Genomic DNA, 26277 nt, shown 5'->3' with positions numbered 1-26277 from the left:
AATAACTTCCCTGTGTTTTAGCATATATCAACTATATCCCCAATATATTAAGATTTAATAAAGGGGCAGCTAGGTGGTGCAGTGGATAAAGCACCAACCCTGGATTCAGGAGTACCTGAGTTCAAATCTGGCCTCAGACACTTGACACTTACTAGCTGTGTGGCCTTGGGCAAGTCACTTAACCCCCATTGCTCCCCCCCCCCCAAAAAAAAGATTTAATTAAAAAAAATACTATTTAAACTTTTATCGACTTTTTTTGTTCTTGTCCTCCTGCCTAGTGGGCCATTCCTTGTAATAAAAGTTGAAAAGGAAAGAGGAAAAAAAAAGGGAAGAGCAATCAATGCATCATCTGTGTCATATAGTACATGCAGTATTCCATACCTATTGCCTCCTACTTCTGTAAAGAAGAGGAGAGTAGGATATTTTCTCAGTTTGCCGCAGGATTGAGCTTGTTCATCATAAGGATACTGTCCTTAGTTTTACTTATTTATTTTTGTTTACATTGTTGTGGACAGTTTTATGCTTTCCTGCTTCTGTTTACTTACTTTACATAAATTTATAAAGATATGAAATTAAGGGAAAATCAGCTTTTTGATTATGGTTCACCATAGCCATATATTTTTTAGTATAAGTACTCAGTAATTTGGAGTACTCTTGTTTTTTAATTTGATTTGTAAATATACTTTTTCAGGATTAGAGGCCATGCCATTCCAAACAGAATATAAACAGGAACCTATACAATCTTCAACTGAGTGGTCAATTCAGCTTTTCTCAAAATCTTCTATGATAGGGAAGTCACTGTCTCTTAAGGCAGTACATTCCATTTTCATGTGGTATTAATTATTTTCTTTTTCCTTAAATTAATTGAAAAATGTCTGCAGCATCTAACTAATGTTCCTAATGCTTCCTAAAAAGAACTAAACATTCTTTTGCTAGGGGGCAGACTTTCATAGATGTTACTACCCTGCTAAGTCTTTTATTTTCCAAGCTAAACATTAAAGTTTAACAATTCTTATTTAGCATTATCCGCAGTCCTTTTACTATCTTCTATTTAGCCACCAGTGTGGTTTTCTGATCATGTCACTTCCCCTGCTCCCCGGCAAACTACAGTGCTTCCTTACCTGGTCCAGGATCAAATAGAAAATGTTCTGTTTGTCTTTCTAAGCCCTTCATAACCTAGCCCCCTCCTACCTTTCTAGTCTTTTTAAACCTTACACCCTACCACTTACTCTTCTATCTAGTGACACGACCTCCTTGCTGTTACCTGAACAAGACACTCCATCTCTTGGCCCCAACTATTTTCTCTGGCTGTCCCCCATGCCTGGAATGCTCTTCTTCCTCATTTCTGCCTCCTGGATTCCCTGGCTTTCAAGTCCCAGGTAAAATCCCACCTTTTACAGGAAGTCTTTCCCAATTCATTTTAATACTAGTGTCTTCCCTCTGTTAATGATTTCCTTTTTTATCCCATATATAGCTTGTTTATACACACTTGTTTGTATGTTGTCTCCGTTGGATTGTGAGTTTCTTGATGTCAGGGATTGTCTTTCGCCATTCTTTGTATCCCCAGTGGTTAGCACTTGTGCCATATATGTGATGTTTAAAATCCAATGTGTGTTGCCTTACCATTCCCACCCCCCCCACCCCAGTGTGTGTGGGGGACTAGCTAAGATTTACTGATAAATTCAGCAACAGTTTAGGTTTTTGAATATTAAAGTATTTTAGAAGTTAGTGAAGAGAGAGAGTGAGTACAGGTCTCTGAAAGAATGGAAAAACTTAGCTCAGATCTTTGTGGGATGGATAGAGAGAAAATCAGGCCTTCACCTAGCAGCTCACACTTCCAAAAAGAGACAGAGTCCCAGCCAGTTCTCCCGGAAGCCCCCTGTAGAAATGGAAGCCAGGCAGTCCCCACACACAGCTCCAAACTAATTGGCTGGTCCATTGATTGACATGACTTACAGGCGGTTCTATGAATAGAGGCAACTTCTGGGATGCCAGTCTGACCTTAGAAAAAGGTCATCTCACAATGTCTTTTTCGGCAGAGGGTGGCACCCTAGTTCTCACACTTATGTATAAGTAGGCGCTTAATAAATGTTTATTGACTGACCTGTCATTGAGCTTATTCCCAATAAATTCTTCAGATCTTTTTCCAAGCTATTAGGTTTGCCAACCATATCTTGTGCTTGTGGAATTGATTTTTCAAATGTATGTTTAAGATTTTATATTTATTTTTAAAACTTTTCTTTGTATTAGTTTCAGTCAATTGACATATTTTTGGATCCTAGATATTGTCCACTGTGTTGATTCATGTAATCTTCCCATTTGATAAGTATACCAATTATATGTTCATGTCATTTATAAAAATGTGAACCAGCACAGGCCACATCATTGGGAACCTCTGCTAAAAATCTCCAGCAATCCAAGTCAGTATTAAATTATTATTGAGTACTATTTGTCTGTGGTTAGTTAACAGCTGTGAATTCATACTTGAACTAACAAACCTATTGTTTCCTGAACTGTTAGGTGTTGGGCATTCAGCTTGGGAAATAGAAAGTTGTAAAATTTTTCCAAAAATTTTCAACCTTTTAGCCTTTGACAAAAAGCATTATATTGATTTATTGCTTTCATATTGTGATGCCTTGAGAAAAAATATATACGATATATTCCATTTGAACAAATTATTAAAATTTTCCAGTTATGATTGTTTGAGAACAGTGAAGTACATTTGGTCTTGAGCTGGTTCAACATATGGCATAAGAAGTGTGGGTGCTGTGAAAATTTCTATATGGAGAATTACTGTCATTGCTATGTTTATTAACTTTAATTGTATTAAAATATATTTAAAGGATATAGACATCATATTTACTGTCTTCTCCCCTGCTTCTTAGAAACACACCCATGAGACTCCTTCATTCTTAAAAAAAAAATCTTCACTTGATCCTACTCTTTCAGATTGCTGTTTTCCTATATCCCTCTTCTCCTTTGTAGCTGTGCTGCTTGAGAAAGCCATCCACAAACTGGTGCTTTCACTTACTCTCCTCTCACTTGATTCTAAATTTTTTGCAACCAGGCTTCCAACCTCATGTTCAACTGAAAGCACCTTCTCCCAAGTTACCAATGACCTCTTAATCGCCAAATCTAAAGACCTTTTTTCAGTCCTCATCCTACCTTTCTGCTGTCTTTGACACCATTAATTACGCTCTTCTTTTGGTTACTCCATCCACTGTAGGTTTTTGAAACACTTCTGGTTTTCTGAGCTCTTTCTCAGTCTCCTTTCTTTAGCCCTCTTCTCTTCTCCCTCTATACCATCTTTTCTTAACCTGGGATCCATGGATAGATTTCAGGAGGTCCATAAACTAGAACAGAAAAAAAAAATCTTTATTTTCACTAACTTCGAACAGAGATTTTATATTTCTTTCAGTTATCTAAAAACATTATTCTGAAAGGGCCCCCATAAGCTTCATCAGACTGTCAGAGGGGTCGATGAAATAAAAAAAAGTTGAGAACCCTTCCTCTACTTTGTATTTGCATGGTTATATACCAATATTAGTTGTTGTATAAGTATATACTAATACTAGTTATTCAAATTGGAAAATTGGACATAAGATTGATAAGTTCATTCATTCAGTGAGCATTAAGTTCCTATGGACTTTGAGTATTGTACAGTTTTGATGTTTTGTCAAACTACTGCTAGTACTATTTTATATTTCCTGTTATGGGGGAAATAGGTAGGAGTTTGGTTTAGGGGTTCTTAGGAATTCCTCTTTAAAGAATTACACCCTCTTGCACACATATACAATTAGAATAAAATAATAGTTTATTTAGGGGCTAGGGGAAGTAAACCAAGAGAGAAATCCTGACTTCTTCTCATGGGGAGAAGGCACGGCACAGAGGCATGGTTCTCTGAAATACCTTTCTTCTCGAGCAATAGACAGGCAGAAACTTTTATAGAGGACTGATGGTGGTCCGATGAGGTGATCATCTGACTGTGGAACGTTCCCTTATTGGGGGAAGACCACTGGTGGTGGCTGGGGGAAGTGAGGGGTGGCTTCAGATCTCTCAAGCCATTTCTCTCCCCGTCATGCCACAAAGGCTGCAGCCACACCTAATCTTAGCTCCCTAGGGCTAGGGGAGACTGGAATGCTGGGTGGTGGTCCTGGAGCTAACTCAGTCCAGATCTGATGCCACTTATCTCTTTAGGTGTGTCTGTCCTTTGGTTTAGTTTCTCAAGGAGCAGGTTCTTTCATTTACCTCAGAAAACTTCTGAGGTACCCAGGGGCCCCATAACATTTCCCCACAATGCATTTCTTTTAAAAAACACTTTATTGATGCCTTTTAAAACGTTGCTGTTATTTCTGAATACCATAACTCCCTTTCCCTCAGCCCTCCTTAGTGACAAAAACGTACAGTATAAGGGAATTCCTTCATTCCACCAAAGCTGTATTATTGTTAGCACATAATTTCTTTGAGAGAGGTTGTGGGGATTAGAGTAAATATCTATTTCTTCTTCTTGTTGCTCATGTGACTTGGCAGTTCTAAGATAGCATGATTTGAAGATGCTATCATTCTGCTTTCCAAATTAATAGTTTTACCCAGTAGGTGGCATAATGAATAGAGCACTGGGCCTGGAGTCAGGAAGTCCTGAATTCAAATGTGTCTGGCCTCAGACACTTAATAGCTGGGACAAGTCACTTAACTCTGCCTCAGTTTCCTCATTTGTAAAATAAGCTGGAGAAGGAAATGGTAACTACTCCATATCTTTGCCAAGAAAATCCCCATTTGGGTCACAAAGTGTCGAATGACTGGAACGACTGACAACAACAATAGGTTTTTGCCAGATCAACAGTATACTTGTGAAGGGTTCTGTGTTCATTTTAGGACACTGGTTATCATCCTCCTCTGAACTTAAACATTACCTTTTCTATTAATTTGGTATTGATATGTTCATTCATTTTAAAAGTATAACCTTTAGTAACAGGCTCACATTTAAACAATTGTATACATTTTACTTTCTTTCCAACGATTCTAATATAGGAGGTACAAGCAGTATTCCCATTTTGTATATAAAAAAACTAAAGCTTAGAGAAGTGAAGTGACTTGCCTAGTTGGTATCAGTTAATTAATAAACATTTATTAAGCACCCACTGTGTGCTAAGTGTGCTATGTGACAAGATCTAAGAATTGAACCTGGAGGGTAGTGATTCTCTTTGTACTTTCCATATGTAAAGTATACTTTCCATATAATAAGGCCTTAATAAACATTAGTTGATTGAATAGTTCAAGAAATGAGGCCTCTAGTTAAAGCTCCAAACCTTAGAATGTGAAGACCCCATTTTATAAGAGATGCCAAAAGGTATAAAACTATGAAATTGCTTAGCCTAATGAGTGTGAGAAATGCTTTAATTGAGACAAATGCTCATTTTAAGAATTAATTTCCCGTATTTCACACTAAAACAGTCCTTTAGTAAAATGGACTTTAACAGACATAATCAAAGGACAGGATACAACTTTAAAATTATCTGATCTTTGGATAAAATTCTACTTAATTAGTCTTAGAGATTATTTTAAACATCTCTTAATCTTAACACTTAAGCAAAACCTCCAGCTTTCCTTGATTATTCGGTAGTATCCAGCAAACCTAAAACTGAAAAATTATACTCCTTATGTTACTTTAAATCTCTATCTGATTCTCATCTATCTTTTGTGTGTGTGTGTGTGTGTGTGTGTGTGTGTGTGTGTGTGAGGCAATTGGGGTTAAGTGACTTGCCCAGGGTCATACAACTAGTAAGTGTCAAGTGGCTGTGGCTGGATTTGAACTCAGGTCCTCCTGAGTCCAGGGCTGGTACTCTATCCACTGTGCCACCAAGCTGCCCCTCATCTATCTTTTAACTGAAGTTTATGAGCCAAATTTTAGAAAGATCTGCAGCAACTCCACGACTTATGAAAATCAAATGCAATATTTCTGGCACTTGAGAAAAACTAATATGCAAAATTGGGAGTGCCTGTGGAAAAGAAGGATGATGGTGATGGGGAGTGATGATGTTCTGTGAGAATTCTGTGAACATTTATTAAGCAAACACTATTTTCAGGGAAATGCTGGAGGCAAAAAAAAAAAAAAAAAGTAAAACAACAGCCCTATACTCATGGAGCTTGCTATCTAATTTATGGTGATTATGAAAGACTACGGCTGCATGGCCTCTAATTCTCCTGGCTCTCATTCTATTAGTTTATGTTATATATCCCTATCAACTTTGATTTCAGCGATATTATCCAGCCCTGTTAGCTGAAGATTTCATGAACACACTTTCTTGCCTTCATTGGTAGAAATGTTGAACAGAATGAGGCCAGATGCGATTGCCCTAAAGGAGAGAAGGCTGTCTGGGTTGATTTTGATTGATTAATCATTAATCTTTGAGGTAGATCTTTTAACCAGTTCTGAATATAGCTAATATAAAGTAATGTACTAATTAGATAGCTAATGTCTAGCCCGTTTCTCCTTATTTTGCCTACAAAAGATATTAACAGTGACTTTGCTGGTTGCTTTTGCTGAAATTGTTGTATTTTGTTTGTGGGCTTCCATGTTCTACTTGTCTAGTAATACCGTCGAATAAATAAGGGTTTTCTTTATGATCTATTCTTGATGAACCCATGCTAGCTGTTAGTGATCACCACTTCCTTTTGTGATGTTTAAAAAGGTTCAAGAGACATAATTTCTCGGTAATTTAATAATTTTATTAATAGGGCCAGCAGGTTATTAATAAAAGGATAGACATTTGGCTGCCTCTCTTAAACCAAAGACAATCATGCAGGTAGACTCACAGTTTATATATCTTTCAAAACAGGTGGTCCATCAAACAGCAATAAAATCTAACATGTTTAGAGGTGGGCTATATTAAAATGAAGGGCTCGGTGAGTATCCCTTTGGATAGGGAAAGTTATTGTTGGTACTTAGTTCTTGAAGAAGATAATTACATCAGGAGGTGATGCCATGACTTGCAGTAAATTGGATTTAAGTGAGGGGATCTGTGAAGGGTTTCTAACCTCACTCTCTCCTCCAGAACCATCCATCTGGGTTCAATGGCGAGATATACATCAGGAAAACTGAAGGTGGCCTTGGATGTTTAAGGCAGTTGGGGTTGTGACTTACCCAGGGTCATACAGCTAATAAGTGCCTGAGGTTAAATTTAAACTCAGGTCCTCCCAACTTCAGGGCCAATGCTCTATCTATTGTGCCACCTAGCTGCCACTTATATAGTGAAAGTATCTCTATATTGGACCACCCCTAGCTTTAGGTTATCAATTCAAAGAATGTGTATCCCACTCAAGCCTGAGAAGAACACATTGGGCTTCCCCGCCCTACATTACATTCTTTGCAGGGTTGGGTTGGGGTCTGACCAAGAACAGTAGAGTTAATGCAGTCTTATCTCATTATCAGAAGTGTCTTTTAAAAAAATGAACTTTGGCGTAGCTAGGTGGCACAGTGGATAAAGCACCGGCCCTGGATTCAGGAGGACCTGAATTCACATCCGGCCTCAGACACCTGACACTTACTAGCTGTGTGACCCTGGGCAAGTCACTTAACCCTCATTGCCCCGCAAAAAATAAAATAAAAAAGCTGAACTTTTTAAGGACCTTAGAGGAACGGGAGACCTGAAATCTCCCAATGATGTTGATTATTAATAATAATTTCTCACACTTTACTAAAATTCTAGATTATTCTCTGATTTAGAGAACTGAAATTTATTAGCCTCTAGCTTAAATAACAGATTGGATCCCATGACCTAAAATTTCCTTGGGGAATTGAATACTGTATTAATAATAAGAAGAATAAGAATAAAAGTGGTAGATACTTGATAATTTTTGATTGAATAATTGGAATAATCTATTCATCATAACTGTCATTTGGATTCTCAGTATTTTGTTTTTGAGAGTATCTAATCCCCTCTAATCAGTTTCCTTGTATATTGTTAGCTCATGGGGTCCTCAGTAATCTGTTCTTTATAGAAATCTGGGTTAAATATGTTAGAGTGTACCTGGCTTTTGTTTTTGTTTTTTTAATCTATCACAAAATTTAACATAATATCATGTTTTTTTCTGCTAAATTTTCTGTCATTCCTATTATGGTAACTCATTTTTTACAGGTTGCCTAAAGATATAAAATATTAGTGTTTGTTATTCTTTCATTCAATAAATATTTGAGTATGTAGTAAATTCTAGGCACAAAAAGAATTATTAGAGTCTCCACCCTCCAAGAGGTTATCTTTTTTACATAAATATCTAGGATTTAATGTATTACAGAGAACCTTAGAATTTAAAAGTTGTCAGGTAACTCAGAGGTCATCTGTTCACCTCTAATTTACAGTCAGTCAATTATCATTAAATACCTACTATGTTCTAAGCACTGTGCAAGCTCTGGAATATATAGTATTCTTGACAGCTGGACATCTAGCTTGTACTTAAAGACATTCATTGATAAAAGACTTGGTGCCATTTGTCTAGGTTTGAACAGATCTAAGAGTAATGAAGTTTTTCCTTGTAGTGTGCTATATAATCTACCTCTGGAGTTTCTGTTCATTTCTCCTACTTCTGTTTCCTAAGGCCAAGCCAAGCAAAATAAGTCTAAATCTTTTTTCACAATAGTCCTTTAAATATTTTGGGATGGCTGTCTATTCCCTTACCCCCTTAACCAAGTCCTTTCTTCTTCAGGCCAAGCTTCCCTGATTTCTGTGGTAGTTCATCCCTGTCCCTTTCTGTATATTTCCCCAAATTGTCACTGTCCACATCACCCAGAACAAAATATTTCTTATGTATTTTAATAATAATCATAATGATAGTACTTTGTATGTAACACTTTAAGGTTTAAAAACTGCTTTCTACATATGTTAACAATTGAGTACCATGAGTTTTACTGGCAATTTTACAAGAAGCTTTTCTTGTATCATCTCTGTTGATCATTAAGCCTCTTAATTATCTTCCTTATTATTATTATTATTATTATTATTTTTCCTATACATAGCCTGTTTGTACATAGCTGTTTACTTGTTGTCTCCTTCCTTAGATTGTGAGCTTGAGGAGAGGGACATATTTTGTCTTTCTTAAGTATCTCCAGTGCTTAGTACAGTGCCTGGCTTATAGTAGGTTCTTAAAAACATTTACTGATTGACTGATAATGAACTTATTTAAGAACTCAGATATCACCATATTAGTATCTCATAGCAGAACCAGGCTTAATTTTGCTTGGGTTTTTGTTTGTTTTAGCAGTAGGTGGGGTCCTAAATATCTGTTGATCTAGAAAGTGAACATGAACCAAAAGTTTTATTTCTAGTTAGGGATACACCTGGAATAATTTTAGACCGAAGAGACTCTATGTTTTAAAAAGACATTTAGAAAATGAATTTATATAGTATCCCATGAAAATTCATTCCCCTGTTTAGCAACTTTTACTTTCTACTCTTTCTTCACTATCTCCTACTTCTTTTAAAACAAAAATTGTATGAATTGTTTTCCAGTAAGTAGGAAAAGGGGCAGCCAGTACTTTTAAATTGTGCCTTGTATATACTTGTAATTATAGTGAGAAGAAACTGAATTTCTTTCATAATTCCTGAATTCTCCCCTTCCCCTCCCCATGTAAATAAAAAGAAAATAGACTTTAATTTTTAATTGTTTCATATAACTACTTACCTTCAAAATAATCAGCTGGGCATAGGATTAACATGTGTTCTCTTTTCTGTAGCCTGAATCTCTTAAGATTTTTAGCCCTTTTAGAATATCCACTAGGATCTTCTGGTCCTGTACTGGTTTGTAAGGCAGGGTCCAAATCCTGAGGTGAACCTGACCCCACTTTTAGTATAGTGGGAAGAGATAGGATCCCTTGCTTTCTCTTGTCCCCAGCCTAGGTCTCTAGTTTCTCTTTTTATCTGTTGGATCATTTCATATTTTCGCTATAGACCAAATCATGATTAAAGTAATTGGGAATTTTGTATTTTAAATGTTTATGATTTTAAAAAATGGTAATTTCAGAAGACTTCTGAGCGAGACCTGTTAAGAGATTACTTTCTGAAATGCAAAACTATTGTAATTTTCTTTTATCCTGTGACAGCCATTCTGAATAATATTTCATCTTGTCAGAGAAGTGCTGTTACACATTTGTCCATGTTAGGCATAAGGGAGTAAATGTTATCTTTTATGTAGTAGTATTTTGATTAGTGCTTTTAAAAAACTACTATAAAGGGAAAATTGAAAGTTGATATTAATGAAATTGAATAGCTTACACATCGGTAAATTGAAATAGTACCTTATATTTCTAGTACAGCAGCAAGATAGTTTGTTTTGGAGAATGACATTTGCTAGCATTTGGTTATATTGGTTTATTGAATTAATTGTATATTGTACTAAGGTTCTTAAAACAAAATCCACACAGCTCTCATAGGGTATGTGTCATCTGTTTGAGGTAAAAAGACCAATCAATCAACAAAGTTATTAAATGCCCACATTTTATTATTCACTGTGCTTAGTATTGGGGATACAAATACAGAGAAAGAAATGATCTATTGAAAAATTCAAGAAATTAGTTTATGAATAGATTAGCAAGCTGGTAACTCTGGAAAATGGGAGGGTTCTGGGTTTGAATTTCATTTCTGGCAGTTAATAAGTAAGATGTGTGCCTCATTGGATATCTTAGTATATTAGAAGAATTATTGTTTTTTCATCTAAATAATAGTTCTAACAGTAGGCTGAGTGCATGTCATACAAACTTCTTTAAGAATTGCTACTTGAAGCTTTAGGTCAGAGGCCCAGCTGTGAGCTTGTGTTTTATTTTCAGTGTAACAGCCTCAAGTACTTTCACTTTTTGGGCAGTCAGGGATGGGGAAGGAGATTTTTGTTGCTTGGATATAGCCCTGAGTTTTTGTCTTGGCTCTGCTTCTTGTTACCTATATGACATAGGGCAGGGGCGCACTTCATTTCTCTGGACCATTGTTTCCTCAGAAAATTGAGGAAATTGGGTTGGATAACTTTTAAGGTACTTTCCAGCTCTGAATCTATGCTCCTATGGTCATGAGCAAATGACTAAACTTTTTTAAAGTCTCGTTTTCTTTCTTAGTAACATGAAGATGATAGTATTTGCATTATTACAGATAATCATTGTGAAAATCCTGTGCAAAAATATCTGTGAAGCTCTTTGTAAGAACTATAGTAGTATATTAAGATCATTTTATTCTCACATATGTGAAGGGACTAGTAGCAAAAGGAAGCACAAGGAATGTAAGGTAGAAATCCTTATCCTGCTATTCTTCTACCCATTCACTCAACCTCTTCTTCACCTTTATCAGCTTTCATTGCAGCATTCAGAATCCTAGAAGCTAGTGTTTGAAAGGCCAGAGCCATATAGGCCACTCTCCTACCTGATTTGGTACCCCTCTTGGTGCCTGATAGCTAGTCATCATTTACCCTTTGCTTTCTTCAAGGAGAAATAGAAGAAAAGGGGAATCCAGGCCTGCATTGTATTTAATTACCCTTGCTCAAGCTCTATTCTTCCTGTATATCTATACAAATATCTATAGATCACCTGTCCTGTGTTCTCCCTTCTCTTCCCCACACTGTTTAGAATCCCCATCTAAATCCTTTTCCTCAGCCCCAAACTATCCTCTGCTAGAAGCAACATGATATAGTAGAATGAATCCTGAATTTGGGGCCAGAGGCCCTGGTTTTGAATTGTCTTAGTACTTACTCCTTGGGCAAGTCACACTCTGGAACTTAGTTTTCTTAACCTATAAAATGATGTTTGGAGTAAATGATCCCTAAAGATCCTCCTAACTGGAAAGAAATCCTAAGATCCTTGCCTTCTATCATGGAAGTCCTGTCTCTTTTGTAACTGGGGTCCTTTTAGGGGAAGGTATTCCTGCCATCTGGACTCATTTTCCTATAGAAATGGTGTTATAAATGGGAGTTCAGTTCTAATTAGTATTGTAGCTAAAACTTTTGTGGATTGATGTGAGAATCTAAGCACTCTTTATAATGTTTCTGTGGGAAAATGCATCCTGAGTTCTAATCAATTTCTATACGAGTTTTGGAGAACAATCCACAGATGAGAAAGATTGAAGAAACCATCTTTAAGTCCAAATTAAATAATTCCATTTGTGTCTGTGTCTTCCCTAGTGTGTTTATCTGGGAAGAAAGAGCAAATAATGAAATTGAGAATGAAAGGAAAGAAGGCATACAATTACATGTGGAAAGAACTTGGTGTAATAAAATACTCTCTTAATGGATTAAGATCCTCTTAAGAGATATACCTTCCTCAAGTTGAGATCCATGGGATGTTATTGAATCCTTTTATGATCCTCTATGTGACTTTAGCAGAAACAGCATTATGGCACTTATTAGTTGTGTGATACTGAGCAAGTTATTTAACCATTTTGATCCTCAGTTTATCTATAGGATGAGGATAACAACAGCATTTCTCTGGCTTGTTAAGATTAGGACTTAAAGCTTTATTTAAATGTGTGTTATTATTAATCATATTATTAACCACATTTTGTTGATTCTTCATTTGTAATGTCTCTGTCATGTGCTTTTACCCATTCAGTTTAACCTAATTCATCTAGTAGATAACAAATTCTTACTGTGAACAGTGCAGTATTCCTGGTTGTGGAGGAGATGTGAAATTTCTTCCCTCTTGTGTGCAGGAGGATAGACACAGATTGATGGAATTCAAAGGAAAGGACTTTTTAGAAGGAGAATATAACCAATACTATAATTAGTTTTTTATTTTTTATTCCATTGTAAAACTATCAGCTTCTGTGATCTTTTGGAGGAGGAGCTTTGGTCATTGTACTACAGTGACAACAAACTACATACATAAACACATTTGCATACGCATGTATACATATGCACACATACATATATATGGCATCTCCAAAGCCTTGGGATAGTTTTAAGCATATATACGTATGTATATATGCACAAAACATATATGCATATGTGTATGTATGTATATGGATATGTGTATTATAAATACACACATATATGGGTGTGTATGTGTATACATATATATATGAGAAATAGTTGTTCAGATCCTTTTCTGTGTGTGTGTGTGTGTGTGTGTGTGTGTGCGCGCGCGCGCGCGCAGGGCAATGAGGGGTAAGTGACTTGCCCAAGGTCACACAGCTAGTAAGTGTCAAGTGTCTGAGGGCAGATTTGAACTCAGGTCCTTCTGCATCCAGGGCCAGTGCTTTATCCACTGCGCCACCTAGCTGCCCCCCAGACCTTCTTTAAAGTTCAACCTTCTACCTATATTTTATACCCACTTATGCATTTTTAGGGAACCCCCAATTTACATCCCCCCCAATTTCTAGCATCTGATATGTATCTTTCAACTAGCTCATCTCTTTTTACTTCAACCAAGTACTCACCTCTCTTGTTCTTGCTTAGGAAACAAAGATAAAAATCTTTATTTGGTCCTGATTCTACTGGCTCATGTTATTACTGTATCCACAGCCTAGGTGACTAGGGGTTAGTGTGGTGTCCTTGATAGTAGTAGGAAGGAAGTTTGGAAAAGGGAAGAGTTTGGGGGAAAAGAGAAGGAGTTATGTTATAGATATGTTGAGTTTAAGATGTCTATAGGATATCCAGTTCAGCTGTCCAATAGGCAGTTTTTACAGTGACACTGGAAGTCAGGAGAAAGGTTAAAGCTTGAATGAATATATCTGAGCATTATCTGTATAGAGATGCTAATTGAATCCTTGGGAGTTGTTGAGATAACCAAGAGAAATTGTATAGAGTGAGAAGAGAAGAGGGCCCAGGACATATCTTTGGGGGAAATCTGTGGTTAATGGGCACAGGAGACTTCTACAAAGCAGATAAGATAGAGAATAGTCAGAAGGGCAGGAGGAGAACCAGGAGATAATAACAGTATCATGAAAACCCAGAGCAGAGAGAATATTGAGGAGAAGTCACCCTCATGGTTGTATAGGGGTCAAGAAGGATGAGAGTTGAGAAAAGATTAGAACTGAGTAGGCCACTGGCTTTGTTGTTGTTTGTACTTCATTCTCATAGAAGACCATGACAGATGTCATGACTTGCAATGAATTGGATTTAAATGAGGAAGGGCTGTGCACAGTCACCAGCCTCACTCACTTTCTCCTCCAGCACCATTTCTGTGTCCAGTGGCAAGATATACATCAAGAAGACTGGAGATAGCCCATGGTGTTTGAGGCAATTGGGGTTAAGTGACTTGTCCAGGGTCATACAGGTAGTATCAAGTCAACTGTCTGAGACCAGATTTGAATTCAGGTCCTCTTGACTCCAGGGCCAATGTTCTCTGTGGTGTCACCTAGCTGAGAAATCATTAACTTTGGAGAGAGCACTTTTTCTTCTGTTGTATGATGAGATTAGAAAGACACACTGTGGGTAGCTAGGTGGTGCAGTGGATAGAACACTGGCCCTGGAGTCAGGAGGAACTGAGTTCAAAAAAGACCTCAGACACTTACTAGGTGTGTGACCCTGGGCAAGACATTAACTCTGATCGCCTCCCCTCCCCCCCCCCCCAAAAAAAAGAGATACTCAAGAAGGGTTAGCAAAGAATGAGAGGATGGCAGGATAGGTGCTAATTATAGGTGGCTTTCTCAAGGAGTTTCTCAAGGGATTAGGGATATAGGACAATAGCTTTTCTACATGGTTGGCCCAAAGGAAGGGGTTTTAAAATTTTTTCTTTACTTACACAGCTAATAAGTGTTAAGTGTCTGAGGCCAAATTTGAACTCAGGTCCTCCTGACTCCAGGGCCGGCGCTCTATCCACTGTGCCACCTAGCTGCCCCTCTTTTTTTTTTTAAGGGTGGGAGAGATGTGGACATTTTTATAGGCAGCATGGTGGCATGCAGCAGATAAGGAAAGAGTGAAGATTAGTAGTGGTTGTTAATCATGTATAAAATAAGAGTGTGATACAAGTTATTTTGATGAACCATATACTACAAGGTTGGTGACAGAAATAAAAGTCACATATATAACAATTTATTCATTGCAATACTCTGTACTAATAGCAAAAATCTGGAAGAGAAGTGGGTTCCCCATCAAATAAGGAATGATTGAAGAAATAATATGAATGTAATGGATTAGCACTGCAATGAAAGAAATAAAAATAGGAAAAATTTGGAGAAATATGAAAAGATTTTTATGTAGTAATCCAGATAGAACAAATCAGAACCAAGAATACACCATGCACATTGTCTATAATAATATAAATAAAAACCAGCAACAAAAGACTTTTTGAATTCAGATTCATTGCAGTAAGCTTCTTGTTTCTGAAGAAGGGGTATTGTAATGCATTCTTCTTCTTGGTTAGGAGGTGCGGGACTGTGTGTGCTTTGTCAGTAAATTGTGCTTGTTTTTTTCCGTTATATGAGATTTTTCTCTTAGTGGAATATATCTGGAATCAGCATGTAAAAAAGCAAATGGAAGCCATAAATTAAAATAGAAAAAAAAAAACCATGACATTATTTTTGACTGAGACATCCGGAGAGAGAGCTTCATGAAAATTATGGCACTTGAACAGACTTTAAATGATAGTCAGGATTTCTACCCATGGAACCATATAAATAAGAAGTGTGAAAGTGAAGACTGTATCCTGGGAGATTGGCCTGGAGCATAGACTATGAAGTAATGTCCAAAAGGAAGGTGACATAAAAATTGTGGGAGCCTTTACTGTCAGGCTAAGGAGGTTGCATTTTATGTTTTTGCCAGTAGGGAGAAATTGAAGGGTTTTGAGCAAAGAATGACATGATCAGATCTCGAAGACAGTTAAAATATATTCATATTATGAAATTGCAGCAGTTTGAGCCAGTTCACGGAAATAGTTTACCATCAGCAGAAATCTGCTACCAAAATTGAATTTTAATATTACATAAAAATAAAATTTAACTAGACCACAAACATAATGCGTTTATGATAGTTTGTTAATCTTATCTTTGTTGGGTGGGAATTTTTAGCAGAATATGATGTGGATTATTTTCCAAGTGCTTGATAGCTTTAAGTTGATGTCACAGACAAGTTAGATTAGTTACAGTACTTAAGTACAATCAGTCTAATTAGAAGTAAGGTGAGCTAGTGGCCGACCACAACAGGACACAGAGGAAGGAGACCTAGGAAAGTCCTACACAAAATGAAGGACTATATTCAGGTATCCACAGCTGAACTGGAAAAACCATATGAATTTAACTCAACGAGGGATGTACCTTCGTTTCTGTGCTTGAGTAGGTTAATTTTTAAAAAATTATTATATTGAATGTTCTTGCTTAAACTAGCCTCTAGTATAATAGTGGACCATTTGTGGTGTTGTTCTTATACTTAAATAGCCATTACTGTTGTTATTTGACATAAATGGTTTATTACTACTAGGAAGAGACTTTTGACTCTAGCCATTAAATCTGTAATTTATTCTTTGTCTTCTAGAATTGTTATTCTTTATTATGTTTGAGATAGGTGATCATGATAAATTAATTTCTTGGGTAAAAACATGTTTTTGTTTATAGAAATAAAATATACCAGGGCTTGGTTGTTTCTCACTCGAATCTTGACCTATCCTGTTGCTTCTCTGTTCCCTAATATTTCTCTAGTTTGTGTGTCTCTTTTCATCTCTAAAATGGCAACAACAATAATAATACTTGCACCACCCAATTCACAGATTTTTGAGGAATCTGAGAATCTGGGTTTTGTACTGCTTTGTAGACCCTTAAGAGCTATATAAATAAAACTGCTTTTATTAATTTCTAACAATAATTTTCTAACCTAAATCAGTTGATCATATGATTTTAATCCTTAAAAGAAGCATAGAGAACATGTATCCTTTTAGAAGTTTTTTGACCATAGGAAAGCCTTTTTAAATCTGGGTTTCATCATATGTATTCAATGAGAGTAATAAAATGAACTTTACTTAGCTTACTCAACTTTACTTACTCAACCACTGATGGTGGTTGAGAAGAAATTCTTTTGTTAACTGTAAAGCTCTCTGTAAAGGTGAGCCACTTCTATTTAATGGATACTTGAGTGGCTACTCACTATGTAATACATCACAGATTTTATCACATTTTTTTTCCCCTACCTGCATTGTGCTTGGCTTTTGAGAGGATTGCAATGATAAGAGATAAAACATAATCTCTGAGAGTCTTTGGGTGATATGTAGTGGTTAGTGAAGCAAATACATAAAATTTCAAGACAGAATATACATTTCTTAGCAGTAATACAAAGCCCTCTGGAAATTCAAAGGAAGGGAGAATAACATTTTATTAAAGGAATGGGGGAGGATCAGAGAAGTCTTTGTAAAGGTGATAATTTTAGCTGGATATGAAAGGATGGAGTAGGAATTCATTAGGCATTAGGGGGTGGGAAGAGAAAGAGCATTCCAGATAGTGAGTGAATTTTGCAAAGATGTACACAAAAGTAAAGTGTGGAGCATTTGGGGAATTGTGAATAGTTTGGCTGATACGTAGGGCAATTTTGGAGTTAAACTGGAAAAAATGAGGTTGTCAGAGCATGGAGAACCCAGAATGCTCAACGGAAAGAATTTTGTATTTATTTTGGTAGGTAGTGACGTCCCAGGTAGGTGACACAGTGAATAGAGTGCTAGAATTGGAGTCAGGAAAATTCCTCTTCCTCAGTTCAAATCTGGCCTTACTAGCTGTGTGGCTCTGGGCAAGTTGCTTAACCTTGTTTGCCTCAATTTCTCATCTGTTAAATGAGTTGGAGAAGGAAATGAAGACCACTCCAGTGTTTTTTTTGCCAAGAAAACCTCAAATGTGCTCACAAAGAGTTGGACATGACTGAATAACAAGACTTCCCACTGAAGATTTTTGAGCTGGTGAATGATATTTATACTTGCAGGGCGAGAAGGGGAAAATTCTGGAGACAGGGACATTAGATATACTGGCGGTTATGGCAGCAAAGTGAGAAGTAATGGAAGGACTAAACTAAGGAGATCGCAATGAGAATAGAAAGTCTAGTAGACTAGTAGGAATTCTTAAGCTATTTTGTGTCATGGACTCCTTTGGTGGCCTAGTGAAACCTATAGATGCATTCTCAGAATAATGTCTTTAATGCATAAAATAAAATTCATTGGATTATAAAGGACACAAATCATATTGAAATATAGTTATGAAAGTATTAGAAAAAATAAGTTCACAGATAGCAGATTAAGGACTATCATAATAATGGATGAATGGGAAAAACTTTGAGGAGGAATTAATAATAAAGTGCATCACATGCATTTTCTAGTTGGAGCTTAAACATCAACTTTGCAAAGTAGGTTCTACAGTTATTCTCTCCGTTTTATAGATGGGGAAACTGAAGCTCCAAATGACTTGCCCATGGTCATGCTGCTAATAAGTGTTAAAAATAGAATTCAAATCCAGGTTTTCCAGACTTGAAGTCCAGGCTCTCTCTACCATATGACCTGCCTCTCAAGATTAAATGTGGTCTTGGAAATTATTCGGTTGTTTGAGAAATGGAGAGAGTAAATTGCAAGGTGAATTTAAGATTTCAAGCTTGGATGATTGAGATAATGATATTTCTATTTTTAAAAGAAGGAATTCAGGAGGAGAAGTGGGTATTGGGAGAAAGATGATAATTGAATTGGGAGATGTTAAGCTTGAGGCGCTGGAAGAATTTCCATGGGAAGATATTTAACAATTAGTTGGGAATTTGGGACTAGAGGTTGATGTTTGGAGTTTAGATTGATGGAATTCAAAGGAAAGGACTTTTTAAAAGGAGAATATAACTAATACAGTAGTTAGGTAATTCTACTCACATTTTTATTCCATTGTAAAACTATCAGCTTCTGTGATCTTTTGGAGGAGAGGCGATTTGGTCATTGCAGTACAATGACAACAAACGATATTTACATATACCTTCACAAACACATTTGCATATGTGTGTACACATATGCACACATATATATATGGCATCTCCAAAGTCTTAGTATAGTTTTAATCATATATATGTATGTATATACATAAAACATGTATGTATATGGGCATGTGTATTATACACGCACACATGTATGCACATACATACATACACATATATATGAGAAATAGTTGTTCAGACCTTATTTTTAAATTTTTTTGTAGGGCAATGAGGGTTAAGTGACTTGTTAAGTGATAGGTAGTAAGTGTCAAGTGTCCTTCAGGTCCTTCTGCATCCAGGGCTGGTGCTTTATCCACTGGGCCACCTAACTGCCCCCCAGACCTTCTTTAAAGCTCAGCCTTCTACCTATGTTTTATACCCACTTAAGCATTTTTAGGGCACCCCCTATTTACCCCTCCCCCCAATTTCTAGCATCTGATCTGTACCTTTCAAGTAGCTCATCTCTTTTTACTTCAACCACGTACCTGTCTCTCTTGTTCTTGCTTAGGAAACATAAAGATAAAAATCTTTATATAGTCCTGATTCTACTGGCTTATGTTATTACTATAACCATAGTTCAATGATGAGACTTCTGATGTCTCTTTTCCCCAAATGTTTTTGGCCTTGTTTCAGGGATTGGTTATTTTCTCACTGAGATCCCAACCTGTTCTATTTCTCCTCTATTCCCTAATATTCCTGTAGTTTCTGTGTCTATTTTCTTATCTATACAATGGCAATAATAATATATGTACCACTAATCTCACTGATTAATGAGGAGCCAGAGAAAATGGATTTTGTATTGTTTTGTAGATCATCAAGGGCTATATAAATAAATCTACTTCTATTAATTTCTAAAGATAGTTTTCTGACCCAAATCAGGAAATTGAAATGTACCTGCTTGTCTGGCACACTTAGCTTAATATTAAGATGGATGAATAGTTTGAAAATGGAATCGAGGGAAAATTTACATTCCACATGAACAAAAAAAATGGACATATGAAGGTAAAGTTAGTGATGGACTCTATTTCATTCTTTATTCTCTCAGTATTTTTTAGGTATGGAGTGAAGACAGTGTTTTACTTCATCTGATATTATTTATTCTCTAGCTAAGCCTAGATGAGAGGATGTAAGGGGAGATAGTGGATTATAATGTTGTAATCAAAGACTTGGAAAAGAGATCATTATAACTTTATGGAAAAATGTATGAAAATTTTGGAATTTTAATACTTTTAAGTATGCCTTTTGTAAATATTTGATGTAATGAAAATTTATGATGGAATGTGGTTCATTAGGGATCAGTAAAGATTTTATAACTATATTTAAGAAGTAAATTAGTAAACATTTTGAAAAATAGATTTGTCTTGTTTGATTCTATACCTACCTTTCTTCTTTTTCAAACTTTTCAGTAGGATTAGTTGATTTCTAATTTAAAACAACAGTATTAACTTTAGCTTTTTTAAACTTAAAATAATTATGTTCTTCTTAATAATGATTGACATAGAGTAAACGGATTTTAGCAAATGGAGAGTTAGGGCCTAAGTGACTTTCAGGGTATGTGTCAGAACTCAGTTCTTCCAGACTTCAAAGCCAGTTAGTTCTCTCTCCACCAAACCAAACTATCTTTTACCCAATACATACAAAATAATTAATGCAATTTTTTTTTGTTTTGATGTGAGAACATTGAAAACTAAGAGAATTAAGAAAGGCCTTGTATAGGAGGTGGCTCTAAGGTAGGCACTGAAGAGGTTTGAAATTCTGTGAGGCAGAGGCAGAGAGATATAGTATTTCAGGCATGGCGGTTATCTTGTACTGTGACATGGAAATAGGAGGTAGAATGTCGTTTGGCAGGATTGTGGAGGGTGTGAAGGGGAGAAGTATACAGTACAGTAAGTTTTGAAAAATGGTCTAGAGCATGATAATGAAGGGCTTTAAATGCCAAATAGAGAATTTGTATCTCCTAGAAGTAAAAGGAGACAGTGGGGTTTCTTGAGCAGGACAGTGACTTGGTTAGCAGTTCAGCTTGGCAGCTGTCAGTTAGCAAATGCTTACTTAATAAATCAGCATTTTTTAAGGCCCTATTCTGTACTAGGTGCTATGCTAAGCACTGACAATACAAGGGAAGACAGAAAACAAAACCAGGACACCCCCCCCCCCACTTCTCCCTGAAAAATAGGCTGGCAGATTAATATTTCAATAGTCCAGGTCAGAGACAACTTGAATTTAAGGTGGTGGTTGTAAATGTGGAGAGAATGGGATGAATTCAAGAAATGTTATGAAGGTAGAGCTGAGAATTCTTTACAACTCTTTGGATATTGGGGTGAGGAAAAATGAAAAGTCAAAAAATTTATACACATATAATCACATTTATACATAATAATATTCATTAATTATATATTATACACATAACACACAACATATAAATAAATAATTTGTGTATGTTGTGATTTAAGGTTTGCAAAGTGCTTTACATATATTATGCAGTTTGATCTTCACTGCAGCCCTGTGAGGTAGGAGCTGTTATTATCAACATTTTATTAATGGGGAAATTAAGTCTAAAGAGTTTTAAGTGGGTTGCCCAAGCTGTGCATCTAGTAAGTGTCTGAAGCATGCTTTAGATTCAAGTCTTCTTGACTACAAGTCCAGTGCTCTGTCCACTATGCTTTTCAGTTACCTCACCATAAAGATGCTTATTAGAAGTTAGAAATATCTAAAAGGCAAAGATGCTGGAGAGGGAGATTTGGAAGTCATTTGCATAATGATGATAATTAAACTATGGAAGCTGCATAAAAAAATTAAGAACAAGCTCTGGAAAGATAAAAGAATGTCTACTAGGACAAACTGCTGATGGGGGATGCTGTGGGTAAGGGATAGGTCATGGATAATGATCCAGCAAAGGAGACCAAGAACAGTTGCACAGGTAAGAGGTGATCTGAGAGCAGTGTCAAAAAAATCCAGGGAAGAGAAAGTAGCTAAATCAAAGGGATGATCTACAGTGTCAAATGATACATAAAGGTCATTTAAACTTGAGGAATTAAAAAAACAAAAACGCCATAAGATTGAGCAATTTAGAAATGATTAATAAACCCTGGAAGGAGTAGTCTCATTTGAATGATGAATTGCAAAGCCAACTTTCAATCCTTAATCTAGGGATTGAAAAATTAGTAAAACAAGAGGAAGTAGAGATCAAGTATTATTGCCTTTTTTTTTTTTTTTAAAGTATGGCCAGAAAAATAAGGGGAGATATAGGTTAATAGCTTGGATAAATTGGCTTAAAATTTTTTTAAGCGCGAGTTTTCTTATAAATTGTTCTTTAAAATGAGGATTTTAATATTCTTTTAAAAAATTATTAATATTATTTCCTTTCATTTATCTTATAGGAGTATGCTGTTGCTGTGCTGCTTTGCGCCCTCGTTATAAACGTCTGGTGGATAACATATTTCCTGAAGATCCAAAAGTAAATGTGACCTCCCAATTATTGATCTTTCTATTTGACAGACTCTTTCATTCCCACCTTCTTATGCTCTCCATTGCTGTTTTCTCTCCCTAAGCTTCTCCCAATTTCCTTTCTATAATTTTACTTTTAAACCTTTCATTAGGATGAGAGTCAATACTTTCTCTTGAAATAACCCATAATAACATTTGTGTCTATTCTTCAAATCTTTTTCTTAGACTTAGAAAAGACTAGAAAAAAAAGGATTCTGACATGGGTTTCCAATTATATAGGCTATGTGTAGTGTACCCTTTTACCTGCTATACTTCTATCTTAGCTAGTAGTGCTTAAATATAAATAATAGTAAAAGTTTCTGTGCTTTTAAATGCTTTGCAGTATAAAAATGGGCCTTTTTTGAGATTTTCAGTTAAGAAATAAATTACCTGGTTTCCTTCAATCAGTTTAAAAATGCTTGAATGTCTGGTTTATCCTAATTTTAAAGTACTCAGAAAAAAATACCAAATAATATTTCCTGGGTTTATTTCATTATAATGATATCACAACCACAGAATTATTTCGCTTGGCTTAAACTTTAAGGTGCTATTTATTACTAGTTTTTTATTTCAAGCAAAGTATATTTATGAAAATTCAGACATGCAAAACCTATAAGTCAAAAATATTTATTGAACACCATTGAATCCGTAAGATACTATGGGAAGTACAGTGAAGTACAAGACATGGTATTTGTGTTGAAGAAAAGTCTATTTGGGGAAAATAAAATATGAAAAGTTAAGCTGTAGTAGAAGCATTGGAATTATTTTTTAAAATTACAGTGTTTTAGAGAAAGATAATTGTTAAATTATATTAGTGTAATTATAATTCACATTATATACTGATGTTTATAAAGTACTTTTATCAAAACAACCTGTGAGATAGGTAGAGCAAATATTATTTCTCTATTAGAGATTAAGTGATTTGTCCATAATTGAACAACTATTAAGTAACTAAGACAGAATTAGATTCCAAGTCTCATGATTCCAACAGTATATTCACTATACCATGCTCTGATATATCTCTGTATGTATACGGGTGCATGCTCACACACACACACACACACACAGTGTGTGTGTGTGTGTCTGTACAGAGAGAACTCTTAAGATTTTCAGAGCGATATATATTATATCACTAAAACTCTGTGAGATGGATATTATTAATTGTTTTACAATTACTATTGCTTGATTTAATAGTTGAGGAAATTGAGCCTTGAGAAATCTCATGATTTGTGCAAGGTTTTATATATATATATATATATATATATATATATATATATATATATATATATTGGTGGGGCAATGAGGCCGGATTTGAACTCAGGTCCTCCTGAATCCAGTGCCGGTGCTTAATCCAGTGTGCCACCTACCTTCCCCAAAGGTTATATTTCTTATGTCATAGGATTTGAACACAAATTTTCTTGACTTACAAGTCCTGCACTGTTATACTTTGCTGCCTTTCCAGTATCTTTCTTATGATGGATTATTATGTAAGTGGTAATTGACAATCAGTATTATGAATTTGAAGAAAGAGGGTAGATCACCATAGCCAAAGTGGTCTAGGATTACTTCTTGGTGAAGAAAAGACTTGTGTTAGGTTTTGTTAGATGTGCAGTATTTTTGTGGATAGGATGGAAAGGTGGCAGGTCATTTCATGAGAGAGAAATGGAATGAGTAAAACATAGCAAGGCAATAATTAGACAACATTAGGTCTATTCTGGGGACAGTAAGCAGACTTTTGCCTAAAGAGACGTGGTCTAAAGAAAATGGTAATCCAAGATGAATTTGCGGGGCATTGAATATAAGAAGAATAAGTATTTATTACCATAATGCATTACAAATATTGTCTCATTTGAATTTCACAACAACTCTGTAAGGTAGGTGCTTTTATTATTACCATTTTTTACAGTTGAGGTAATTGAGGCAGACAGGATAAATTACTTGTCCAGGCTCACATACTTTATAACTTTCTGAGGCAGGCTTTGAACTCGGGTCTTTCTGAATCCAGGTCCAGTGCTCTTATCCACTGTGGCACCTATTTGGATATTTATCTTATGCTGAATGGGAAAATGTACTTTTTTGATTGAGGAAGTTAAATAATAGATAAATCAGAAAATTGTAATTTATAGGAGATCAATTTTATTCTAAGTTCATTTGAAATATCTGTCACTTAAAAAGTGAATTAATTTCTGGAAGAAAAAAGGATTTACATGAAATTTTCTACACGTACAGAAAATACAACCTCAAACAACTAGATCTTAACAGCTAGTGCCTGTAGTTAAGGGGAAAAAAAGTTTTTTTCTCCATTCTCTTTTCAGTAGAAAGGTAAAAAATACAAATTGAAATAAAGGATTTAACAGACACGAAAACTCCTACATAATAGGTGACCTAGATTTGAGTGCCAGCTCTGAAACTTACTAGCTTTGTAGTGTTGGGCAAGTTATGACTCCTCAGAACTTCAGTCTCCTCAACTGTAAAATGGGGATCATAAATTCATTACCTTTTTCATATGCTTGTCAAGTAATAAGCGTTTTTAAACCTTAAAACATTGTAAAAATGTAAGTTGTTATTTTTACTGTGTATTGAGAATATTTCAATAAAATCATGACTTGAAGCACCACAATGTTCTATATAAAAGAAAGATTCAATCAATTTGTTGAGGGCGGAGCCAAGATGGTGGAGGAAAGACATTAAACACATAGAGCTCCTGATACAATCACCCCAAAAATAGCAATAAAGTAACCCTTGGAGAAGAAAAACACACAAAAATACAGGCTGAGAGTTTTCTTCAGCTATAGATAGATTTCAGGGGGCCGTGCTGGGCCACGAATAAAGCCTAACCCCACAATCTGGCCGACACACCAGATACCCGCCCGAGGGATTTGCCCCAGTGCCTCTGAATCAGCTACAACACAGGTGTCTTCTGGAACCGAGTGCGATCGAGTTGAACGACTGGCCCAGGGGGTAAGTGCAGGGGTACCAGTAGACTGGGGGGAAGGATTCGACTGTCCCACCCCAGCGGAGAACCAGGAAGAATCCTGAGTGGCAGGAAGCCCAGGTGGGGGAGGGGAGTAGGGGAGCAGGCTCATCGGAAGCTAAGAACCACACCACAGAAAGTTTTGCTGGTTGGTTGCTTAGTAAGTAGGCTTGAGGTTATCTCTGGACCAGAGAACAAGCCAGGTGATATTAAAACCTGCCCTCCCCCCCCCTCCCCCCTCCCCCCTCCCCAACCAAAACACCTGGGACCCTCTGAAGCTGGAAACAGGAACGGACCTGAGAAGCAGCCTCACTCCCCCCCCCCCCCAGTTTAAAATCAAAGAAAAACAAGGCCAGGCTGGCTGAGAAGAAGCCCATTCATCCCCTGGGCCATGCTGTAGCTTGAACAGTGTGTCCTGGAAGCAGCACTGCACTTTAAGAAGGAGTTAAAAGCCAAGAAATAGTAAGCCAGGATGAGTAGGCAGAGAAAGCAGAAGACCATTGAAAACTTCTTTGGGGGTAAGGGAGACCACAATACAACCTCAGAAGAAGAAGATAATAACAGGGTCAAAGCTCCAACATCCAAAGCTTCCGAGAAAAATATGAACTGGTCTTAGGCCATGGAAGCTCTCAAATGGGACTTTGAAGAGAAAGTAGGAGAAATAGAAAGAAGATGTAGAGAAAAGGAGGAAATAATGGAAAGGGAAATGAGAGCAATGCAGAAGAGTCATGAGAAAAAAGACAACAGTTTGAAAAGCCAAATGGAAAAGGAGATTAAAAAACTCTCTGATGAAAATAACTGCCTAAGAATTAGGATTGAACAAATGGAAGCTAGTGACCTTATGAGAAACCAAGACAAAGTAAAGCAAATCCAATTGAATGAAAAAATAGAGGGCAGTGTGAAATATCTCCTTGGGAAAACAGATGACCTGG

At 36.3% G+C, this 26277-nt stretch overlaps 1 protein-coding gene across 5 annotated transcripts in view; it reads left to right on the top strand.

Moving 5' to 3' along the window:
* The window catches only part of EFR3A (EFR3 homolog A), a 150983-nt gene that overhangs the window by 24514 nt on the left and 100192 nt on the right, over positions 1 to 26277 (top strand). For 3 of the 5 annotated variants that reach the window (XM_043967149.1, XM_043967157.1, XM_043967165.1), the window contains exon 2: positions 22266 to 22342. Coding sequence is in view for 2 of the 5 variants with exons in the window: in XM_043967157.1 (XP_043823092.1) it covers positions 22266 to 22342 (77 nt within the window). In the remaining 3 variants the exon portion in view is untranslated. Of the gene's footprint in view, positions 1 to 1241; positions 1380 to 22265; positions 22343 to 26277 lie in introns of those variants that run through there. The other 2 variants (XM_043967141.1, XM_043967133.1) reach the window with 1 other exon arrangement.

This window comes from Dromiciops gliroides, chromosome 1, assembly GCF_019393635.1.
Source record: "Dromiciops gliroides isolate mDroGli1 chromosome 1, mDroGli1.pri, whole genome shotgun sequence".
NCBI classification, from domain to species: domain Eukaryota; kingdom Metazoa; phylum Chordata; class Mammalia; order Microbiotheria; family Microbiotheriidae; genus Dromiciops; species Dromiciops gliroides.
The sequence above is the reverse complement of the archived record's forward strand: the minus strand, read 5'-3'. Positions and strand labels throughout refer to the sequence as shown.